The 17775-nt window shown below is 57.2% G+C and overlaps 1 protein-coding gene across 16 annotated transcripts in view; it reads right to left on the bottom strand.

Annotated features, from left to right (window-relative positions):
• Nucleotides 1–17775, bottom strand: part of RIMBP2 (RIMS binding protein 2) — a 43800-nt gene that overhangs the window by 18975 nt on the left and 7050 nt on the right. For 8 of the 16 annotated variants that reach the window (XM_056115605.1, XM_056115607.1, XM_056115608.1 and 5 more), the window contains exons 2-8: nt 14331–14428; nt 13090–13194; nt 7259–7309; nt 6823–6843; nt 2179–2362; nt 808–950; nt 70–146 (exon numbers count right to left, since the gene is read on the bottom strand). In XM_056115605.1, the coding sequence (XP_055971580.1) occupies nt 70–146; nt 808–950; nt 2179–2362; nt 6823–6843; nt 7259–7309; nt 13090–13191 (578 nt within the window). In that variant the 5' untranslated portion in view covers nt 13192–13194; nt 14331–14428. Of the gene's footprint in view, nt 1–69; nt 147–807; nt 951–2178; nt 2363–6822; nt 6844–7258; nt 7310–13089; nt 13195–14330; nt 14429–16987; nt 17100–17775 lie in introns of those variants that run through there. The other 8 variants (XM_056115600.1, XM_056115612.1, XM_056115616.1 and 5 more) reach the window with 3 other exon arrangements.

The following is a 17775-nucleotide window of genomic DNA, read 5'->3' as shown; positions in this document are numbered from 1 at the left end:
ACCAACACAAGACCCAAAGTTGCCAAGTGGCGCTCAAACCCCAGCCCCAGACACAGGGCGCTGCCCTACCTGTAGCGGGCAACACAGAGGCGTGCCTTCCCCGAGTATCTCTGCCTGGAGGGGCCGGAGTTCTCGTCATTGTCCATCTGCCCAAAACATAGAGTCGGGGCAGAAGCTGTGAGGCCACGTCTCATGTCTAGACACCTAGGAGCCCCAGGTCTTGACGAGTCTAGCAGGAGCCCCCTTTCCCAGCCTTAGGACTCCCAGCCACACCATGGGAGTCCAGGTTGCTCCTTAGGACACAGGCCAGGCCAGACACGGCCCCTTTGCTCTCTGCCACCCCATCACAAGAGTCTTGGGCCAGTAGAAGCGAGATCACCATGGGCAGGGGCAGCAGAAGGTGGCAGCGCACCCAGGAGAGTGTAGATATGTGAGGTGCTGCGGACCTCTCTAGTGGCGTCCCCCACTTCATGGCAGAACTGAGCACCCCACAGTCCCTGTGGCCTTTCCCAGGACTACAGCCCACCCCACACCACACACACACATGCACATGCGCACGCGCACGCACGCGCGCGCGCGCACACACACACACACACACACACACAGTGACAGAGCAGCTGCTCCCATGCTTGACCTCTGGGGCACTGGCTGGGGCTAGTTCAATGCTGGCATGTTTGTGGGCCAGGATGGCTCCACGTGACAATGAGGCCAGTGGTCACCAGCTGCTATAGTGGGTGGGACCCAGCCAAGGGCCCACACACTCACGCCTGGCTCATGGGGGACACAGTCGAGGGCCCGCACACTCACGCCTGGCTCAGGTCTGCATCGTGGGCTGTGCGGGAAGGCGGGTGTGGCAGGCAGGGGCTCCGGGCTGCCCCCAGGGACGGGCAGCAGGAGTGGCCGGGCACACTCACCGAGCACAGTGTGACTCCCCAGGATGCTTTCGGGCCCTGCCATGGGGAAAACACGAGGCAAAAACAGGTGAGCCTCCCCTTGGAACACACCACCCCTGCTGGGGTCTACACCGCGGCCGACAGCCCACCCCAGCCAAGCTACAGCGATGGGTAGTTGGAGTGGATGAGAGACAGCCAGAGGCTTGGGCGGCTGTAGGTCAGGAGGCACTTCCTTCCCTGGGATAGACACGCAGGGTAGCCCTGCAGCCACAGGAGCATGAGGAGGGGCTGGGCAGGAAGAGGCTCAGGCAGCAGGGCAGAGAGGAAGGAAGAGGCCCTGGATCGCGCTGAGCCTGAAGGTGCACCACTGCCTCTCGTCCAGACTCCTGTTGACTCACAGCCTTTTAGAGCTTGGCTGTCAATGACCCCAGTGTGGCCAAGGCTGGAACTTAGGATACACACTGACCAGAGACTCCAGGGCCAGGGAAGCCGCTGGGAGTGCTACACAGGGAAGCGGCCTGGGTGGGGATTGGACGCTGGATGGGGCCCAAGCAGCAGAGCCCCATCCCGTCCTCACTCCTGCCTCCCTGGAGCAGGCCAGGCAACTGCACAACCGCAGGTCTCCCACACGCCCCGGGGGACGGCCTAACCAAGCCCCCAGCTCTAGCCCGGGAGCAGAACAGACTCAGGCCCCAAAGGAGTCGGGTGATGCCAAAGGGCCGACCCCAGAGCAGAAGTCAGCCGAGAGGAGCAGGCAGGCCACACCTAGTCTGAGGTGGAAGGAGGAGCTGTCCTATTTCAGGGGAGGAGCCTCTGAGAGCATTCAGAGGACCAACCCCTGTGCTGGGGGAGCACCTGGAGCACCACCCCTGTTCTGGGGTCTGGGCTGTATCTGCTCTTGGCCCCACTGCTCCAGGCCATGTCCCCCCAGTCGCTAGCAGCTCACCCCCATGTCCAGAAGTGCGCCCTCGGTGCCCTGGCTTATCCACAGCATGGGAGGGAGACAGCCCAGAGGCCAGTGTGGCCAGTCACGTGACCTGCTGAGCCAGTCCTGCTGGGCAGGTGCCCACAGCAGCCCGAGTCTGGCACCAAGTCTGGTACCTGGGTAGAACTGGCTGGTGTCCACTGCAGGAAGGGCTTCTGGGGACCAGGGCAGCTGTGGGGTATCCTTCATATCTCTGTGTCCTTATCCAAGGGACACCCCCCCAACACGCATTGGTCCACCTCCATGCCCAGGCCCCTCCCCCACTCATCTCCCACCGCCACCTCCCACGCCAGCGCCTACCTGTGCCAAGGGAAGTAGCGAATCCGTTCATGAACTGAGGGAAAGGCTTGCCGGAGGCCGTGGGGCTGCTGGCCAGCAGGTCGACCCTCCCTGCCTGCTGCCGAAACTTCTCCAGGTCCCGCGACAGCAGGCTGAACTGCTCACTCTGCGCCCGGCATCGCTCCTCCAGCTCCCGCACCTTGTTCTGCAGGGCGAGCACGTGTGCCCATGAGTGTGCATGTGCGCCCATGTGTGTGCCCAGGCCTCCTGCCCCGGGGGTCTGGCACCTGGGACCGCCAGGATTCCCCGTGCCAAGGGTGTGAGCGTGGGAAAGTGTGGGGTGCCAGAGAGCAGCTTGGGGCTGGCACTCTGGGGCTGGCACACCGCCTTGGGGCTGTGGGAAGGTGGGCGTGCAGCCACAGCTTGGCCTAGGTGTGGGGCAGCTCGAACGCGCCCACACTAACACATCTTCCTGGGTCCCTGCCCTGACCTTGAGAACCAGAGCCACCCCCCGGGACTCCCATAGGGAAGAAACAGGTGGCCCTGTCTGCCAGCCCCAGCTGAGGAAGCTCGGCCACACTAGAACCAGGCCCAGGTATGGACATGCCCGCCAGAACGACCCTCAGCCTCCTGCCATTCCCAGGCTGTGCTGTCCCGGGCTGTAGGTGGTGCCATCTGGCTCAATGCTCCCCCCAGCATCCTGGGGCACTACATGAGAGGCGGCCCCTGCTCTCCCCCTGCTCTCTCCCTGCTTCCCTGCTCTCTCCCTTCTCTCGCCCAGCTCTCCCCCTGCTCTCTCCTGCTGCCTGCTCTCCCCTGCTGCCCTGTTTGCTCCCTCCCTGCTCTCCTCCTGCTCTCCCCCTGCTGCCCTGCTTTCCCCCTGCTGCCCTGCTCTCCCCCTGCTCCCCTGCTGCCCTGCTATTCCCCCTGCTCTCCCCCTGCTGATGCTCTCCCCCCTGCTCTCCTCCTGCTGCCCTGCTCTACCCCACTCTCCTACTGCTCCCCTGCTCTTCCCCTGCTCCACTGACCTACCCCCTCCTCCCCTGCTCTCTCCTTCCTCCCTTGCCCTCATCCAGTTTTCCCACTCTTCTGACCTCACCCTGCTCTCCTGTGCTCCCTTTGCTTTCTCCATGAGTTACCTCCTCCTCTCTCCCCTCACCTGCTCTCCCCTGCCCTCCCGCTCTCCCCCCTGCTCTGCACACAACATCACATGCTTAACTTCCTCCTCAGGGAAGCCCTGTGAGGGCATATGAGGAGGCTGTCTTCCACCCATGTCATGGCACTTAACTCAGCACTGTCCTTGTGCATGGGAGAAAAGGGTGCAAGGTATGACACAAAGAGTGCAGGGAGGACGAGTGACCTTCCCCGGATTGACAACTTGGCCCAGACTCCTCCCGCCCTCCCCCTCCACTGCTTTAAGCTTTTCAGCTCTCAGTCCAGAAGGCAATGCTATTTATGTCTGAGACCACAGATTTCTAAAATTAGACCTAACAGATCCCAACCCTATAGTTAATTTCTTCAATTCATAAAAGAGGGGAAAGAATCTCAGCAAGCTTCTTCCTTCAAAGGCCACGTGCCCTGTGCTCACGGGCGCCCCAGGAGGGTGTGGCGGGGATCCTGGTCCTGGCACAAGTGGGTGACCTGCACCGGGGCCTGCCTGCGCCCAGATCCTGGGCACTCAGTGCCAGCCGTTCTCCCAGGCCCAGTGGCTGTGAGCTCCTGAGGGGCCAGAGGGGAATGTTGCCCGGAGTCAAGGGCGGGCCCTGCTCCCGAGGACTCAAGTGACATATCGCACCTTGCTGGGAATATGGCGCTCTCAGGATGGCCATGTGGATGGCCCCTGTGCCATGGGGACACCAGGTCAGACTGTGGAATCTGGAATGAGTTGGCCTGGGTAGGGATTCTGTAGTCTATCCGGCCGAGGTTCCCGAAAGACTATTGGGGAAGACGTTTCTTTTTCTTTTTTCTTTTTTTTTTTTTTGCTTTTTGGGTCACACCTGGCAATGCACAGGGGTTACTCCTGGCTCTGCACTCAGGAATCACCCCTGGCGGTGCTTAGGGGACCATATGGGATGCTGGGAATCGAACCGGGGTTGGCCGCGTGCAAGGCAAACGCCCTACCCACTGTGCTATTGCTCCAGTCCCTGGGGGAGATGTTTCTGAGCTGTATCTTCACAACCAAAGCCCCAGTGACCCTTCCGAAGCCATAGCTGGCCCGTGGGGCCAGGTGGTAGGGGGTCTCTAGCCCTGCCTGGGATAGCTGACCCCTCTGGGAAGTGGGGTGCTTCCCAGAGCAGAAACAATAGCCTGATGGTGCAGCAAGCACCTGACAAGCACAGCACACTCGGGCACCCGCACCACTGAGCCCGGTGAACAGGAAGAGCCTCTCTTCTCAGCGGGGACACGGTGACTCGCCACCCCAAGAATCCCAGGAACATCCCCAGAGAACTGGACCTGCTCACCACATGTCCTCACCTGTGGCACACCGTTGGCCCATCCACAGTGACGGAGAGTGTGTCAGCCTCAGTTCCGGCTTCACTGTGCCATGAGGACCAGTAGGGCCTCTGAGGACAAGCTTCCCAGGACCTCCACATGTGCTGGCATGTAAGCCCAAGGGTCCCAGGGAGGAGATGCTGTGCCCCACACAAGCCTGTGCCAGGAGCACTCAGTCTGCACTCAGTGACCCTGAGGCCTGCGGCTGTGCCTCAGTTTCCCCATCATCATGAAGACAAAGATGACAGTTTTCTCACTCCATCAGAGCCACTGCTGACACCTACGTGGTCCTGACGGGGTTCTCACACCCTCACGGGCCCTCACAGCCTCAGAGACCCTGTCACCCTCATGGGCACTCTCACCCTCACAGGCCCTCAGGATCTTAGATCCTCAGGGCCCTCACAGGCCCTCATAGCCTCAGAGACCCTCTTACCCTCAGGTCCTGACACCTTCACAGGTTCTTGCAGTCTTATACTCTTACAGGCCCTCACATCTTCCACAGCCTTATGCCCTCATTCCCTCAGATCCTTACATCCTCATAGCCCCTCATCACGCCCTCACAGCCTTACACCCTCAAAGGGCCCTCACACTCTCACAGGCCCTCAGGCTCTGCGGCCCTCAGAGACCTCACACAAACATGCCCTCAGAGACCACAAACAAACCCTCACTCTCTCACGGATCCTCACACCCTCATGAGCCTTAACACCCTTACACCCTCAGTCTTACACTCTCAAAGGGTCCTCATAGACCCTTACACCCTCACAGACCCTCAGGCCTTAGAACCCCAGGACCTCACAGTTTCTCATACTTTCCTGGCCCTCACATCCTCATGGGTCCTCACGCCTCAAGGCCCTCACATCCCGTGGCTCCTCACACCCTCACAGGCCCTCATGCTCTCACATATCCTCACACTCTAACATGCCTTCAATATCCTCACTGGCCCTCACATCCTCACAGGCTATAACACCCTCACAGGCCCTAACACCCTCACAAACCCTCATCCCCTCAGGGGTCCACACACACTCACAGGGTCTTCATATCCTCAGAGGCCCTCATAGCTTCATGGGTTCTCACGGGTTGTCACACCCCACCAGGTCCTCACAGCCGCCCCATCACTAGATAAGCCCTCAGGTGGGAATCTTGCTAGGAGAACCCAGAGTGATCACACCAGGCTCTTCCTTCTGGAAAAGCTCCTCCTGTTCTAGAATGTTCCTGATGCCTCTCTCCAGGTCACTGCAGTCCTGCTTCTGTCTCCACATGTAGCCATACCTTCCCATTGCTTCCCCAACATCTGGCACTCATTCATCAGAAAATGGGACTCAGGCAGTGCATACGGCTATGTCTGTTGATGGGGCCTTGTGGTGCTCTCTGCTCCCACCATGAGACCCCCTGCCCAGGGGCTCGCTGTCAGTAAAAGGCCCTGTGGGTCACATATCACACTCCAGGAACTACTGACCCTTGTGAGAAAAGCTGAGGGTGGTTGTTCTGGGCAGGCATCTGCTCTGCGGCCTTTGCTTGTAGGGAAAGTTAGGGGGGACACCACAGACCAATTTCCCAGGAGGCTGATTCTGAGGGTCTACACCTCAGGAGTGGCCTTCTTCCAGAACCTTCTCAACACCTCCACGTCAGTCACCCACTTCCTAAGCATCCTGGCCCTGAGTTTCCACCCACAGGTTCCAGGCAGGCCACAAGACTTTCTAGTCTGTGGGCCCTGGGAGCTCTGTGCGTCTGGCCGTGGGTAAAGTCATCGACAAAAGCTCAGAACCCATGTCTGAGGTATCACTGAGCCTCGCCTTTCCCCGGCGGGCAAGGAGCTTCTGGTCAGAGTAGGGGCCACCCCCAAACACACAAGGGGAAGAGTTGGTCCAGGTGCAAGGCAACGTGTGAATTCAAGGGGCCCAGGGTCTGAATGCTGACACTCAGCTGGGATTCCTTGGGTGGCTGCACAGCCCCCCCGCCCCCTCCCCCGCACACACACACAGCCCTCCCACCCCCGCTATGGGAATTCTCATGCAGCCTGGCAGGAAGTGGGCAGCCAGAGCCCAGCCCACTGATGCCCCATTCCCAGCAGGCCTCAGGACATGCTGGGCCAGACCCCTACCTCAGCCCCCCTCCCACTGTGAGGGGTGGCCTGGGCTCTGGCTGCTGGGCACACAGGGGAGGCCCGGATACCTGTAGGCTGTCCAAGGTGCGCTGGCGGCCGAGCAAAGCAAGACACAATCAGAAGGGAGGGTTGGGGGCCGCCTCCTCTGCCTCCAGCTGCTCCATTTCAACAAGACAAAATGCAGGGGACTGTCCCAGCATGGAGAGGCACGTGTGGTCACCCGCCTGGAGACAAGGCCTCAGTGGGCCCTGGGGGCAGCCTCTCCAAAGCGAATCAGAACAGCGTGGGCAGCACAGAGGCGACTAGGGCAGATGCTGGTGCAGGGACGTGCTGCTCCCCGGGGCCCTGACCCAGGGCGCAGGCCAGCAGCAGGAGCGCTGACCCGCCCACCCCTCTCGGCTCCCTGTACCTCTTCATGGCCTGTAGAAGGGGGGTCCGAGCCACCTCCAACACTACCCTGCCCTCTAGCTGTCTCCCCCTATGAGCCCACAGGATCCCACTCACCTCTAGCAGCTGCACGGCACCTTCATGCTCTTTCTTAGCTTCAACCTGAGCCTGGTTGGAGAAAAGAAGAATGTAAGGGAGGTGGGGGTCACTCCAACAGGGTCCCAGATGCTGGAGACCTGAGTCTCCCTCATCCTCAGGGCCCTCTGTGGCGCCCAGGAATCCAAAGGCTCTGTGTGTCTGGCCAGCCCGAGTCCCTGAGTATGAGTCCGGCACACCCCATGTAGGGAATTTCCCAAGGGTGCTGTTGGAACTCGGCATCCGCATAGGCCAGCACAGAGGAAAGCACAAGAGTCAGAGACCCCACATCAGAGCCGCCTCAGGGTCCAGAGAAATCCTCCCCCGGCCCCCCTTCCCATGTCTCCAGCAGATAAGAGGCCCCAGGAGCACAGCCCTCAGTGTCAGAAGAGAAAGGACAGCTTTTCCATTGCAGAGTGCGAGGGTGGCCCGGGGGCCGTGTGCCGTCTAAAGAGGGTCTAGAACCCTGACCCAGAACCAGCCTCAAGAGGAATCCAGAGTCCCAGCCAATCTCCAGGGAGCTAAGGCACTGTGCGAGAAGCGGCTGCGCTCTTTCCCTCCCTGTCAGCCCCGAGTGGCACCTCCCCGCTTCTCGCTTCTCCCCTTGCCAGCACAGACTAAAAATGGAGCGAGCCTGAGCTCTCCAGCGAGTTCATTCATATGCTTTTTTTTCTCGCACACTTCCAGCACCGTTCTGAAGCACTGGAGATGTGAATAGAACACAGCAAATTAATTACCCCATTCTCAAATTCCGCTGCAGAATCTCCACAGACTTCAAATTGTTCTTTTCAAAGTAAAAACAAGAGCACTAACAGACAGCAACAGCGGGCTGGGTGGGGGCAGGCAAGCGGGCAGAGAGCGCACAGGCGCGTACGAATGACACCACCCGCCTGGTGAGTCAAAGAGGGTTTTCAAGTGGCAGGACGGGAAGCAGCAGGCGAGAACCCAGCCAGGCTGGCAGCGACAGCCCCGTTCAGCTTCAAGTGAGAACCAGGATTTCAGCGTTGTGTTCCAGGAGGGCCCCTTGCGAGGAAGGCCATTTGGACAATGGGAACAGGCGGCTGAGTCAGCAGTCAAAAGTGGCCACTCTTGGCACTTGCAGAAGGCAGCAGGGGCTTTAGCAGGGCTTCTGAGGGAGTCTCCAGCCACTCCTATCGTTCACATGGACAGGTTCCCTGACATGGTGAAGTCCTTGGGTGGGGCGGAGTGGGGTGTGCGGTATTTACCTATCTCTTCTTGGACACTTCAGTTGTTCCAGAGTTTGGCTCCTGTGAAGTGTTACAATCAACGAATAGAGGAGCATAGATATCTTGGAATAGTTTTTGGGACTTTGTGATAGATGTCAACAAGTGGAACTGCTGGGTCATAAGGAAGCTCAATTCTTAGTTTTCTGAGACGTGTCTGTGCTGGTTTCAAAGAGGTTGAGCCAGTCAACATTCCTGGCAGCCACGATGTGGCTCCTATTTCCCCATATCCCTGCCAATACTGGTTGTTTTGTTCTTTCTATGGGGAAGAGGGAATCACAGGCTGTGGTGCTGCTCAGGGACTATTCCTGGCTCTGTGCTCAGGTGTGACCACCTAGTGGTACTCAAGGCACCGCATGAGATGCCATGGGTCGAACCCAGGTCTCCTTGGCTGCCACGGCTGCACACAAGGTAAGTGCCTCCCTCCTATAAGTCTCTCTGGGATGTAGATGGCCTCACTGCTTGCTGTGAGGTGATCTCTTATTAATGTTTTGCATTTCCCCGATGACAAATGAGGTAAAGAATTTTCTCAAATACCTCTTGGCTGCCTGGACATCCTCTTTAAGAAAGTTTCTATGCATCTCTTCTTGCTTTGTGTCTGTCTGTCTTGGGACCACACCCGGAGATGCACAGGGTCTACTCCTGTCTCTGTGCTTGGGAATCACTCAGGTTGAGGCTCAAGGGACCATATGAGGTCCCTGGATCAATTGCCAGTTGGCTGTGTGCAAGTGCCTTAGCACTTTTCTCTCTCTCTCCAGTACCTTGGATGTGCTATCGATAGCACAGCGGGTAGGGCGTCTGCCTTGCACGCAGCCAACATGGCCGACCCGAGTTCGATTCCTCCGCCCCTCTCGGAGAGCCCGGCAAGCTACCGAGAGTATTCGATATGCCAGACACAGTAACAACAAAGTCTCCAATGGAGACGTTACTGGGCCCGCTCGAGATCTGGTATCTTTAATCCGGGCTGGAGCGATAGCATAGCGGTAGGGTGTTTGCCCTGCACGCGGCCAACATGGCCGACCCGAGTTCTATTCTTCTGCCCCTCTTGGAGAGCCCGGCAAGCTACCGAGAGTATCTCACCCGCACGGCAGAGCCTGGCAAGCTCCCCGTGATGTATTCGATATGCCAAACACAGTAACAATAAAGTCTCCAATGGAGATGTTACTGGGCCTGCTCGAGCAAATCTTTAATCCATTTTAATTGGCTTTTGTGCATGTGTGAGAAAGGGATCTGAATTCATTTTATTACATGTGACTGACCAGTTTTCCATTTGAAGAAGCTTTCCTTCCTCCACACTTCACACTCTGCTCCTTCATCAGAGATGAGCTGCCCATGTGCTGAGACAGATCTGTGTGTGGGCTCATGGACCTGCTGGCATGAGTCTGTCTTTAGCCCGGGACTTCACCGTCTGGACAGCTACGCCCATGCAGGGGGCTTGGAGCTGGGGAGAAACCTCCCATCTTTTTTCCTAGGATGGCTTTGGCTATTCTGAGGGTTTTATTTCTTCACATAAATTTCAGTAGCATTTTGCCTATGTCTCTAAAAAATGTCATGGGTGTTTTTATAGGGACTCCACTCAATATATATAGTGCCTCGTGTAGCACTGACATTTTGACAGTATTAATCCTTCTAATCCATGAATAAGGGATGTGTTTTTATTTCCTTGTGTCTTCTTTTATTTCCTTTAGTAACGCTTTACAGTTTGCTTTATATAAATCACTTACCTCTTTGGTTAAGCTGACTCTCAGGTACTTTTGAATGGGACTGTTTTATTTCTCTCTTTTCTATTTCATAATTTCTGAGATGTACTTTGTAGCCTACCCTGCACTGTATAAGTTCGTTGTTTCTAGGAACTTTGAGAATTTTATGACTTATCGATGTACATGGCAGCTTTCTCAAACCTCCAAATAGGTTCCCTAAGTATTTAGTTTTTTTTTTGCTTTTTGGTTCACACCCAGCGACACACAGGGGTTACTCCTGGCTCTGCACTCAGGAATCACTCCTGACGATGCTCAGGGGACCATATGGGATGTTGGGAATCGAACCCGGGTCAGCCACATGCAAGGCAAACACCCTACCCGCTGTGCTATTGCTCCAGCCCCAAGTATGCCATTTTAAAGGTGAAAAAAAACATTTCTTTAGAAACCAAATTCCAATCAGGAGAGTTCTGTAGTCTACAGGGCCTCTTAGCATCAGGCCATCTGACTTCCTCTTTTCTAATCTGGACACCTTACTAGTCTTTTTCTGATCTATGGCTCTCGAAAGGACTTCTGGTACTGTACTAACCTAACACTGGTGAGCACCAGCTGCCTTGTCTTGTGGTCCTATGCCTGTCTTCAAGGGAATGGTTTCAGTTTTTCACTGTTGAGTATGATGTTAGCTGTAGGTGCGTGGTAAGTGCATTTTACTACACTAAGCAAAGTTCCTTTTTTTCTTTTTTTTTTTTTTTACAAGTTCCTTCTATGCCCATTTTACCTGGAGTTTTGGGTTTTTTTATTGCATTACAGTGAGACAGACCATTACAAAGCTGAAACATGATTGGATTTCAGTCATACAATGTTTCAACACCCACCCTCCACCAATGTAATTTCCCAGCACCAGTTTCCAGAGTTTCCCTCCCTGTTTTTGGATGTTTTTTTCTTTTTTATCATGAATGGGTATTGGCTCTTGTCAAATACTTTCTCCTCCTCTACTGACATGACGGCATGATTTTTATTTTTCCGTGTGCTGATACAGAGCATTAGGTTGATCAACTAGCATACCTTGAGCCATTAGGTGCTTATTTTCCTTTGCATTGATGTTCTGCCTTATGCTAACAGATTTATATATACTTGTGTACACATCTTGCATCCCTCAGATAAATCCTGCTTGGTCATGGGGTATGACCTTTTAGTTGGATTTCTGCGTTCAGTTGGCTGATATTTTGTTGAAGATCTCTGCACCTGTGTTCATCCAATATATAGGTCTACAGTTTTCTTCTTGGCCTGTTTTGGATTTTTTGGGGGGGATGGGGGGCGGCATACCTGATGGTGCTTAGGAGTTATTCCTGGCTCTGCACCCTGGCAGTACTCTGGGGACCATATGGCATGGGATCAAACCAAGGTGGCCGACATGCAAGGCATGCACCTTATTCACTGAACTATATCTCCAGTCCTGGCCTTTTCGTTTATTTTTGAGCCACACCTGGCGATGCTCAGGGGTTACTCCTGGATGGGCACACAGGGATCACTCATAGTGGTACTTGGGAGGCCATCTGGGGTCCGGGAACCAAACCTGGGTCAGCCGTGCAGAAGGCAAGTGCCCTCCCCTCTGTCCAAGGGCCAGCCCTGGTCTTCTATTTTTTTGAAGTGGCCCCACCAAAAGACAGCAACAGGCTCTTCTCTAACCCCACTCCCCTGAGAATAGCCGTGGGCGGCTTCATCATTCTCCACTGAGCAAAGGTCCCACCTAAATCCATTTCCTTTGCTCTGGTTGGCTGGCTGCTGGTCATCAGCAGATAGCTGGGCATTGGTTTGTGAGTGACCATCAGCCAAGGGAACAAATGAAGGCATGAATGAATGAAGCAACCAGCAAGTTCAGCATTCCGGCATCTACAAGAAATGACCTAGAAATGGGGGTGCTGAAGAACACCTATCTCATGGAATCTGCAGTCTCCTGTTGGAGCCAGAGCTGAGGACTGCCTGATTGGGCGGTGTGTGCTGCCCCTCCTCCATCTGCCTCCCTCACAAGGTGCCAGCATCCACGGTGGAGCCAGCAGGCCACAGGGGCTGTGGGGAGGATGATAGGCTGGGCTGGTCCTGGTGTGGCTCCGCAGATGCAACCCCATATTCCCCACATTTCCCCGGTGGAAAGTTCCATTGCCCTCTGCCTGCTCTATCTCTGCAGCCTTCTGGGTGTCCGGGGAGGACCAGTCTGAGGAGAGCTCCTGGTGACAGGCCAACGGCGGGTGGAGGGCAGGCCCAAGCCACAGACCAGGGGGGAGAGTAGCTGCCAAGTATCCCAGCAATATCCGCTCTGCCACGTTGGATCAAACACACCTCTCAGCACGACGATCCAGGAGGACATGTGCTCAGGGCTGGCTCGGTGAGATCTGAGATCTGTTCATGACCCCGCCTGATAAGAGGCTATGACAGTGCCCAGCCTGTCTGGATGAGAAGGGTTCTCTGCTCCCAGGGGCAGCTGTCTCTCTGCAGGCAGAGTAGACCCACTGCTGCCCCTGCCCCGCCAGTCTGGGCTGGACTATGAGCTGAAGCAGGGGGTCTGGCTCTGGAAGGGTCAGTGGAGGCTGGAGGAAGGGGGGAAGGGGCAGCTCTCTATATGCCAGGAGATGAGGGTGCACCCTGCATGCCCTCTGGGCTTCCAGACCCTTCTCTCCCTCTCTCTTCATGGGCCCAGACTCTGGGCCTTTGTTACTAGATCAGGTTCCGGCTCCACCCAGGACAACCCCTCCCTCCCAGCGCCCCCATAAGTAACAAGCTGCCCAAGCCCCATGCTGCTGCTTAGTGGGTAGATGCACGACCACCACATGGCACCCTCGCAAAGCCTCTCCCACAGCCAGCCCCAGCTCACCTTCTGCAGAAGGTCGATCTCCTGCTGCTTCGCGTTGAGGACAGCCAGGGCTTGTTCATGCTCCAACTCCAGTTGCTGCCGCCGCCCAGCAGCCTCACGCATGTGCTGTGGGGACGGTCAGGCCAGGCTCGAGCAGGAACCTGCCCCCTACCATCCCACCATGCTGTGCCCGCTGACCACAGCCCAGGGACTCCCAGGCAGCAGCTCTTAGCCCCAGCGGGGGCCCATCTGCTGGCTACAGAGCAGGCCCAGGAAGAGGGCAGAGAGCAGTGGCATGTCCCCTCTTCCCCAAGGCTCAGGGCTTCTTGGCACATCCACACTCTATGTAGTGAGCCACATGAGGATCAGTGCCCGGGCCCAGGGGAGTTGAGGTCTTCCTCACCAGGCCACGGGGAAAAGGGGGTCCTCGGGTGATGGCCACCCCAATACCCTCCCTCAGTCCCTCAGCATAGCACAGGGACACCTCTGTGCTCCCTCCTGGAGCAAAATGGGGAGCACAGCCTCTGCACGGCCTCCGAGATGGGTCCACCCAGGGGCTCCAGCCAGGCTTTCACCTGCTCACTACTCCCTCTGCCCGACCAAAGTGGCCATCAGGGAGCCCGTGTCCAAGGAGTGCTCGAGAGGGAATAGCCCAGGCGGCCACTAAGGTGCTGCCCTGGGACATCTGGAAGGTGATACACATGCATACATGCATACACACATGTGCGCGCGCACACACACACACACACACACGTGCACATACACACTCATTCACATGCGCACTCGCCCAGGGCTGGTCCTCAGGAGTTTGGACAGGATTTCAGCCAGGTGGTTGAAATGGCCCCTGGCCCTGCCCTACATGGCAGCTTCCGCCCAATCTCTTCAGAGCCCAGGAGGGCACAGAGCAACACTGGGTTGGGGTTCCCTGCTGGGCCACCCCCTCCCAAGCCAACAAACACCAACACTGGGACAAGGGAGGAGACAAGGAATTCACACAGCCCGGCTAGGGGCTCCACAACAGGACGGCCAGCCCCTAGATACATGGAGCTCCCCACGCCCTCCCGCAGCCCTGGTCTCCGCCTGAGTTCACGGACAGGGAAGCAGTCCGACCTGAGCCTGAGAGACCCCCAGCCCGAGCAAGTGCCCAGAGGATGCCCAGCCCTCGCCCTCACTCTCGCCCCAGCCCAGCCAGAGCAGGCGCCCAGAGGGATGCCCAGCGCTCGCCCTCACCCCAGCCCAGTCCAGGCAGGTGCCCTCCCTACCTTGAGGACCTGCTCGAGGTTCTCCAGTGTGGCTTGGACGAGTCTCTCCTCGGCACTACGGGGTGTGTGGGGAAAGGCCAGGCATGGTCCACTCTCACCTATGGCGGAAGGACCGCAAGGCCTGCTCACACACCGGCCCTGAGCTCTGTCTGCTCACTTTCTCTGCAGCATCCCAGGCCCAGGCGCCCCTCCCACCAGCCCTGCAACCACTGTGGTCGGTCCAGAGTGAGGAGCATGACCCAATCTGGAGGTGGTGATGGCCAGGGAGGAGCCGCACCACAGGGCCCCCTGAAAAGGGGTTACTGGGCCTCCAGGGGGCTGAGACACTAGCTGGGAAGCAGGGCATGGAAGGTGACCCCATGAGGGAGAAGTCAGTCTGAGCAAGAAAGAATGTCTAGGCAAGACCACCTCCTGGGGCTGGCAGCTGAGCATCTAGATCACACTCTGCCTGAAGGTGGATTTTCCTTCCAGTTATTGTACCAAAAAAAAAAATTCCTTTTGTTTATCCCGATTTAAGTGAGCTTCTGTCCCCCTTGAAATGAACATTCTGATCAACACAAAGGAACTGATGTAAATATACCACCAGACTCATCTATAACTCTCGCTTTACTTACAGGGGACTGTCTGGCAGGGAGTGCTCTGCAGCCCGGAAAGTGAACAGGACCATGGACAGACAGCAAACAGGTCTTGCTGAGTCTGTTACTTGAAAGCAGTGAGAAGTATACTTGGTCTTGCATTCCCCTCCCCAGCTCTCTTATTCACCACTGTGTTCTTGTGGTCTCATTGTGGAAGGGCTACTGGCCCATCCACAGAGAAGAGCCATGGCCAGGACTGTTCCATGGAGACATCTGTGGTCCACATTCTCGAGAATGAGTTTTCTTAGTTGGGGAGGTGAGACAGGGCAGTGTCCCCGCACTGAGAACTGCATTAGTAAACTTTAACTCAAATTCTCTTCTTCCCAGTAACATGAAATCAGCAAACTAATAGTCCCCAAGGCAACTGCACAGCTGTGTCAGGGCAAGAGCTGTCCCTACAGCCCACTGGGCAGCCCTGCACTTGGAATCCTGGCTGGAAGGAACACAGGGACTCTGGCATGCCACTAAGAGAAAGCACAGTCAGAGCGAGTGGCTGCAGAGCTACCATTGCCCGGCAGACAGCAGGAGCCAGCAGGCTGCGAGGCTGCGTCTCCATGGCAGGCAGCCCGCTGAGGCCGCCCAGTTAATCTGGAAATGAGCACAGATGAAGGCTCCCGTTGCTCCTTTGTCTGCCCAGGGGAAAACTGCAGCGAGGAGGCCGAGCCCTGTCCAGGGTGCTGCTCCACGAGGCTGGGCCAGGCCTGAGGGTTCCAGATCCCAGGAAGGAGAGCGAGGAAAGCAAAGAGCCACCAGATCTGACAGGCCCCAAAAGGCACACGCACTCGGCCTCGCCCTGCACCCACTGGGCCCAGTGTGGTGCTGACCGCCACCTTCATTTTCTGCTAACAGCTGTGACTGCCTCTACAACAGGTCCTAGCCGGGTCCCCACCCTTACAGACAGGTGTGAGAGCCAAGTTAGATCCCGATCAGGCCAGAGTTGTAGAGGGGGGGCTCAGAAATCTGGCGCAGCCTCTGCCTCCCCGCACCCTGCCCGCAGCAATGAGGAAAATAACACAGTGTCATTGTCGTTCATTCTCCTGAGAGGGACGGGAGCTGGGGGGAGCACCTGGGTCTGGAGTGTGACTGAAAGGGAGATTCCACTTTGCCTGTTTTTTGCCTTGCTCCAGCCCTGGCCCCCAAGGCACTGTTTCCTTCCTGTGCTCCCCCATCCTATTGGCCGGCCCCTAGTCTTGTCCTGGGGCCCCCATTTATGTGGCTTACACCTGTGTCCCACTCCAGACTATTCTGGGGACCAAGGAGGTACATAACGACTGCCCTCACAGCACAAAGTAGGTAGGAGATGTGGCTCAAAGGGCTACTTGTGAACCTCAGGAGCAAGGCCTGACCTGTCAATGTCCCCAAAGCACCACCAGGGCCCCAAAAAACACAACAGGAGAAGCAGCTGGAGAACTCGACTTTTCACTTGACTCCTGTCCCAAATATTTATGTGCTGTTCTGAACATCCTGTGAGGGTGAATTTACTCAGGCAGCACCATGGAGAAGCTGGGGTCAGCTAGAGGCGGGCTGGCCTGGGCAGGGCAGGTGGGCCTCTGGCTCAGTGGGCATTCACTGCCCTGACAGCTGACATCCGCTTAAGGGAAGCACTTCATGGAGGCACAGGCCCCACGGGAGGCTGAGCCTGATCCCATCCTGCTCCTGTGGAGGCAGCGCCAGGAATGGCTACAGCTGGGCCACACCTCTGCACACTGGCAGGGCCACTGCCGGTGTACCACACATAAAAGGGGCCCACCGCGGCAGCTCTGAGCCCACTTCACTCATTTCACTGCACCGGTCAGAGGCACTATTTTCCTGCAGAAAAATGCCTAGTGTGTGACTCGCCCACTTCTGGGGCAGTCTCCGAGTCCCAGCCTGAGGGGGCGCAGGCCCGCGCTGCAGGGAGTCTGCCCCCACTGCTTCTGTGACTCTGACCTTGGTAGGTTTTCTCTCCCCCTCCTCATTCCGTCTTCCCCTGCTCCCCCCTCTCTCCCTCTTCCCTCCCCCCTCTCTCCAGACTCACAGCACCTTCTGCAGAACCTCCCACCAGCCCGAGGAGGAGGCGTTGTAGACCTTGGAAATCGTGCTCGTGTCTGGCAAAGCTGAGTGATCATCCGGCTCCCTTCTGGGCAACAGTCAGGAAAGGCGAGCGCAGCCCAGCCCACAGACACGCAGAGCAGGCGGGAGCGGGTGGGGGTTACCACAGCAACTGCCTGGCTGGCAGGTCCTCGTGTCCTGTTCTCCGCCAAGAGGGGGAGCAGGAGCAGCCCTGGGCCCCAGGGCTCAGAGCCGCTTCAGACCATGTTCCCCAGAAGGGCTGATGGTGGGGCTCTTTGCATCTGTGCTGCGGGCCCAGTCCACAAGAGGGGGAACCCGCAGTCCTGCTGAGGTGGCTCCAGAAGCCCCAGGGCTGTGTCCTGCACAGCAACCTGCTGTCCCCGCAGGCCTCTCAGCTCCAACGCAGCGGCTAGGTGGAGCACGAGAAAGTGGGATTGACCCCTACATGACATACAGGCGAGATGGTGCAGACAGCGCAGCCTTCCAGATCAGAGCTCCTGGGGAAGAGCTGGGTTCTTCTGCATCACTAATTGGGCCACCAGGGAGTGGGCGGTCGGCACCCCACCTCACTGGGATGCGTGATGGAGATGAAGCTGGTCACTGGGAGGAAATCGGGAGCCCATGTGTGGGGCGCCAACAGCCTGTGAAGGGTAAACAAACCTGGCCCCCTCAGCTGGACTTTACTGGACATCCACCACTCGGTTGGACCCCGCAACCCCACAAGCCAGACTGGGCCCACACGATCTCCCAGGCGCCCT

This window comes from Sorex fumeus, unplaced genomic scaffold, assembly GCF_029834395.1.
Source record: "Sorex fumeus unplaced genomic scaffold, SorFum_2.1 ptg000029l, whole genome shotgun sequence".
In the NCBI taxonomy this organism is placed as follows: domain Eukaryota; kingdom Metazoa; phylum Chordata; class Mammalia; order Eulipotyphla; family Soricidae; genus Sorex; species Sorex fumeus.
Note: the sequence above shows the minus strand (reverse complement) of the source record. Positions and strands in the feature narration are given on the sequence as shown.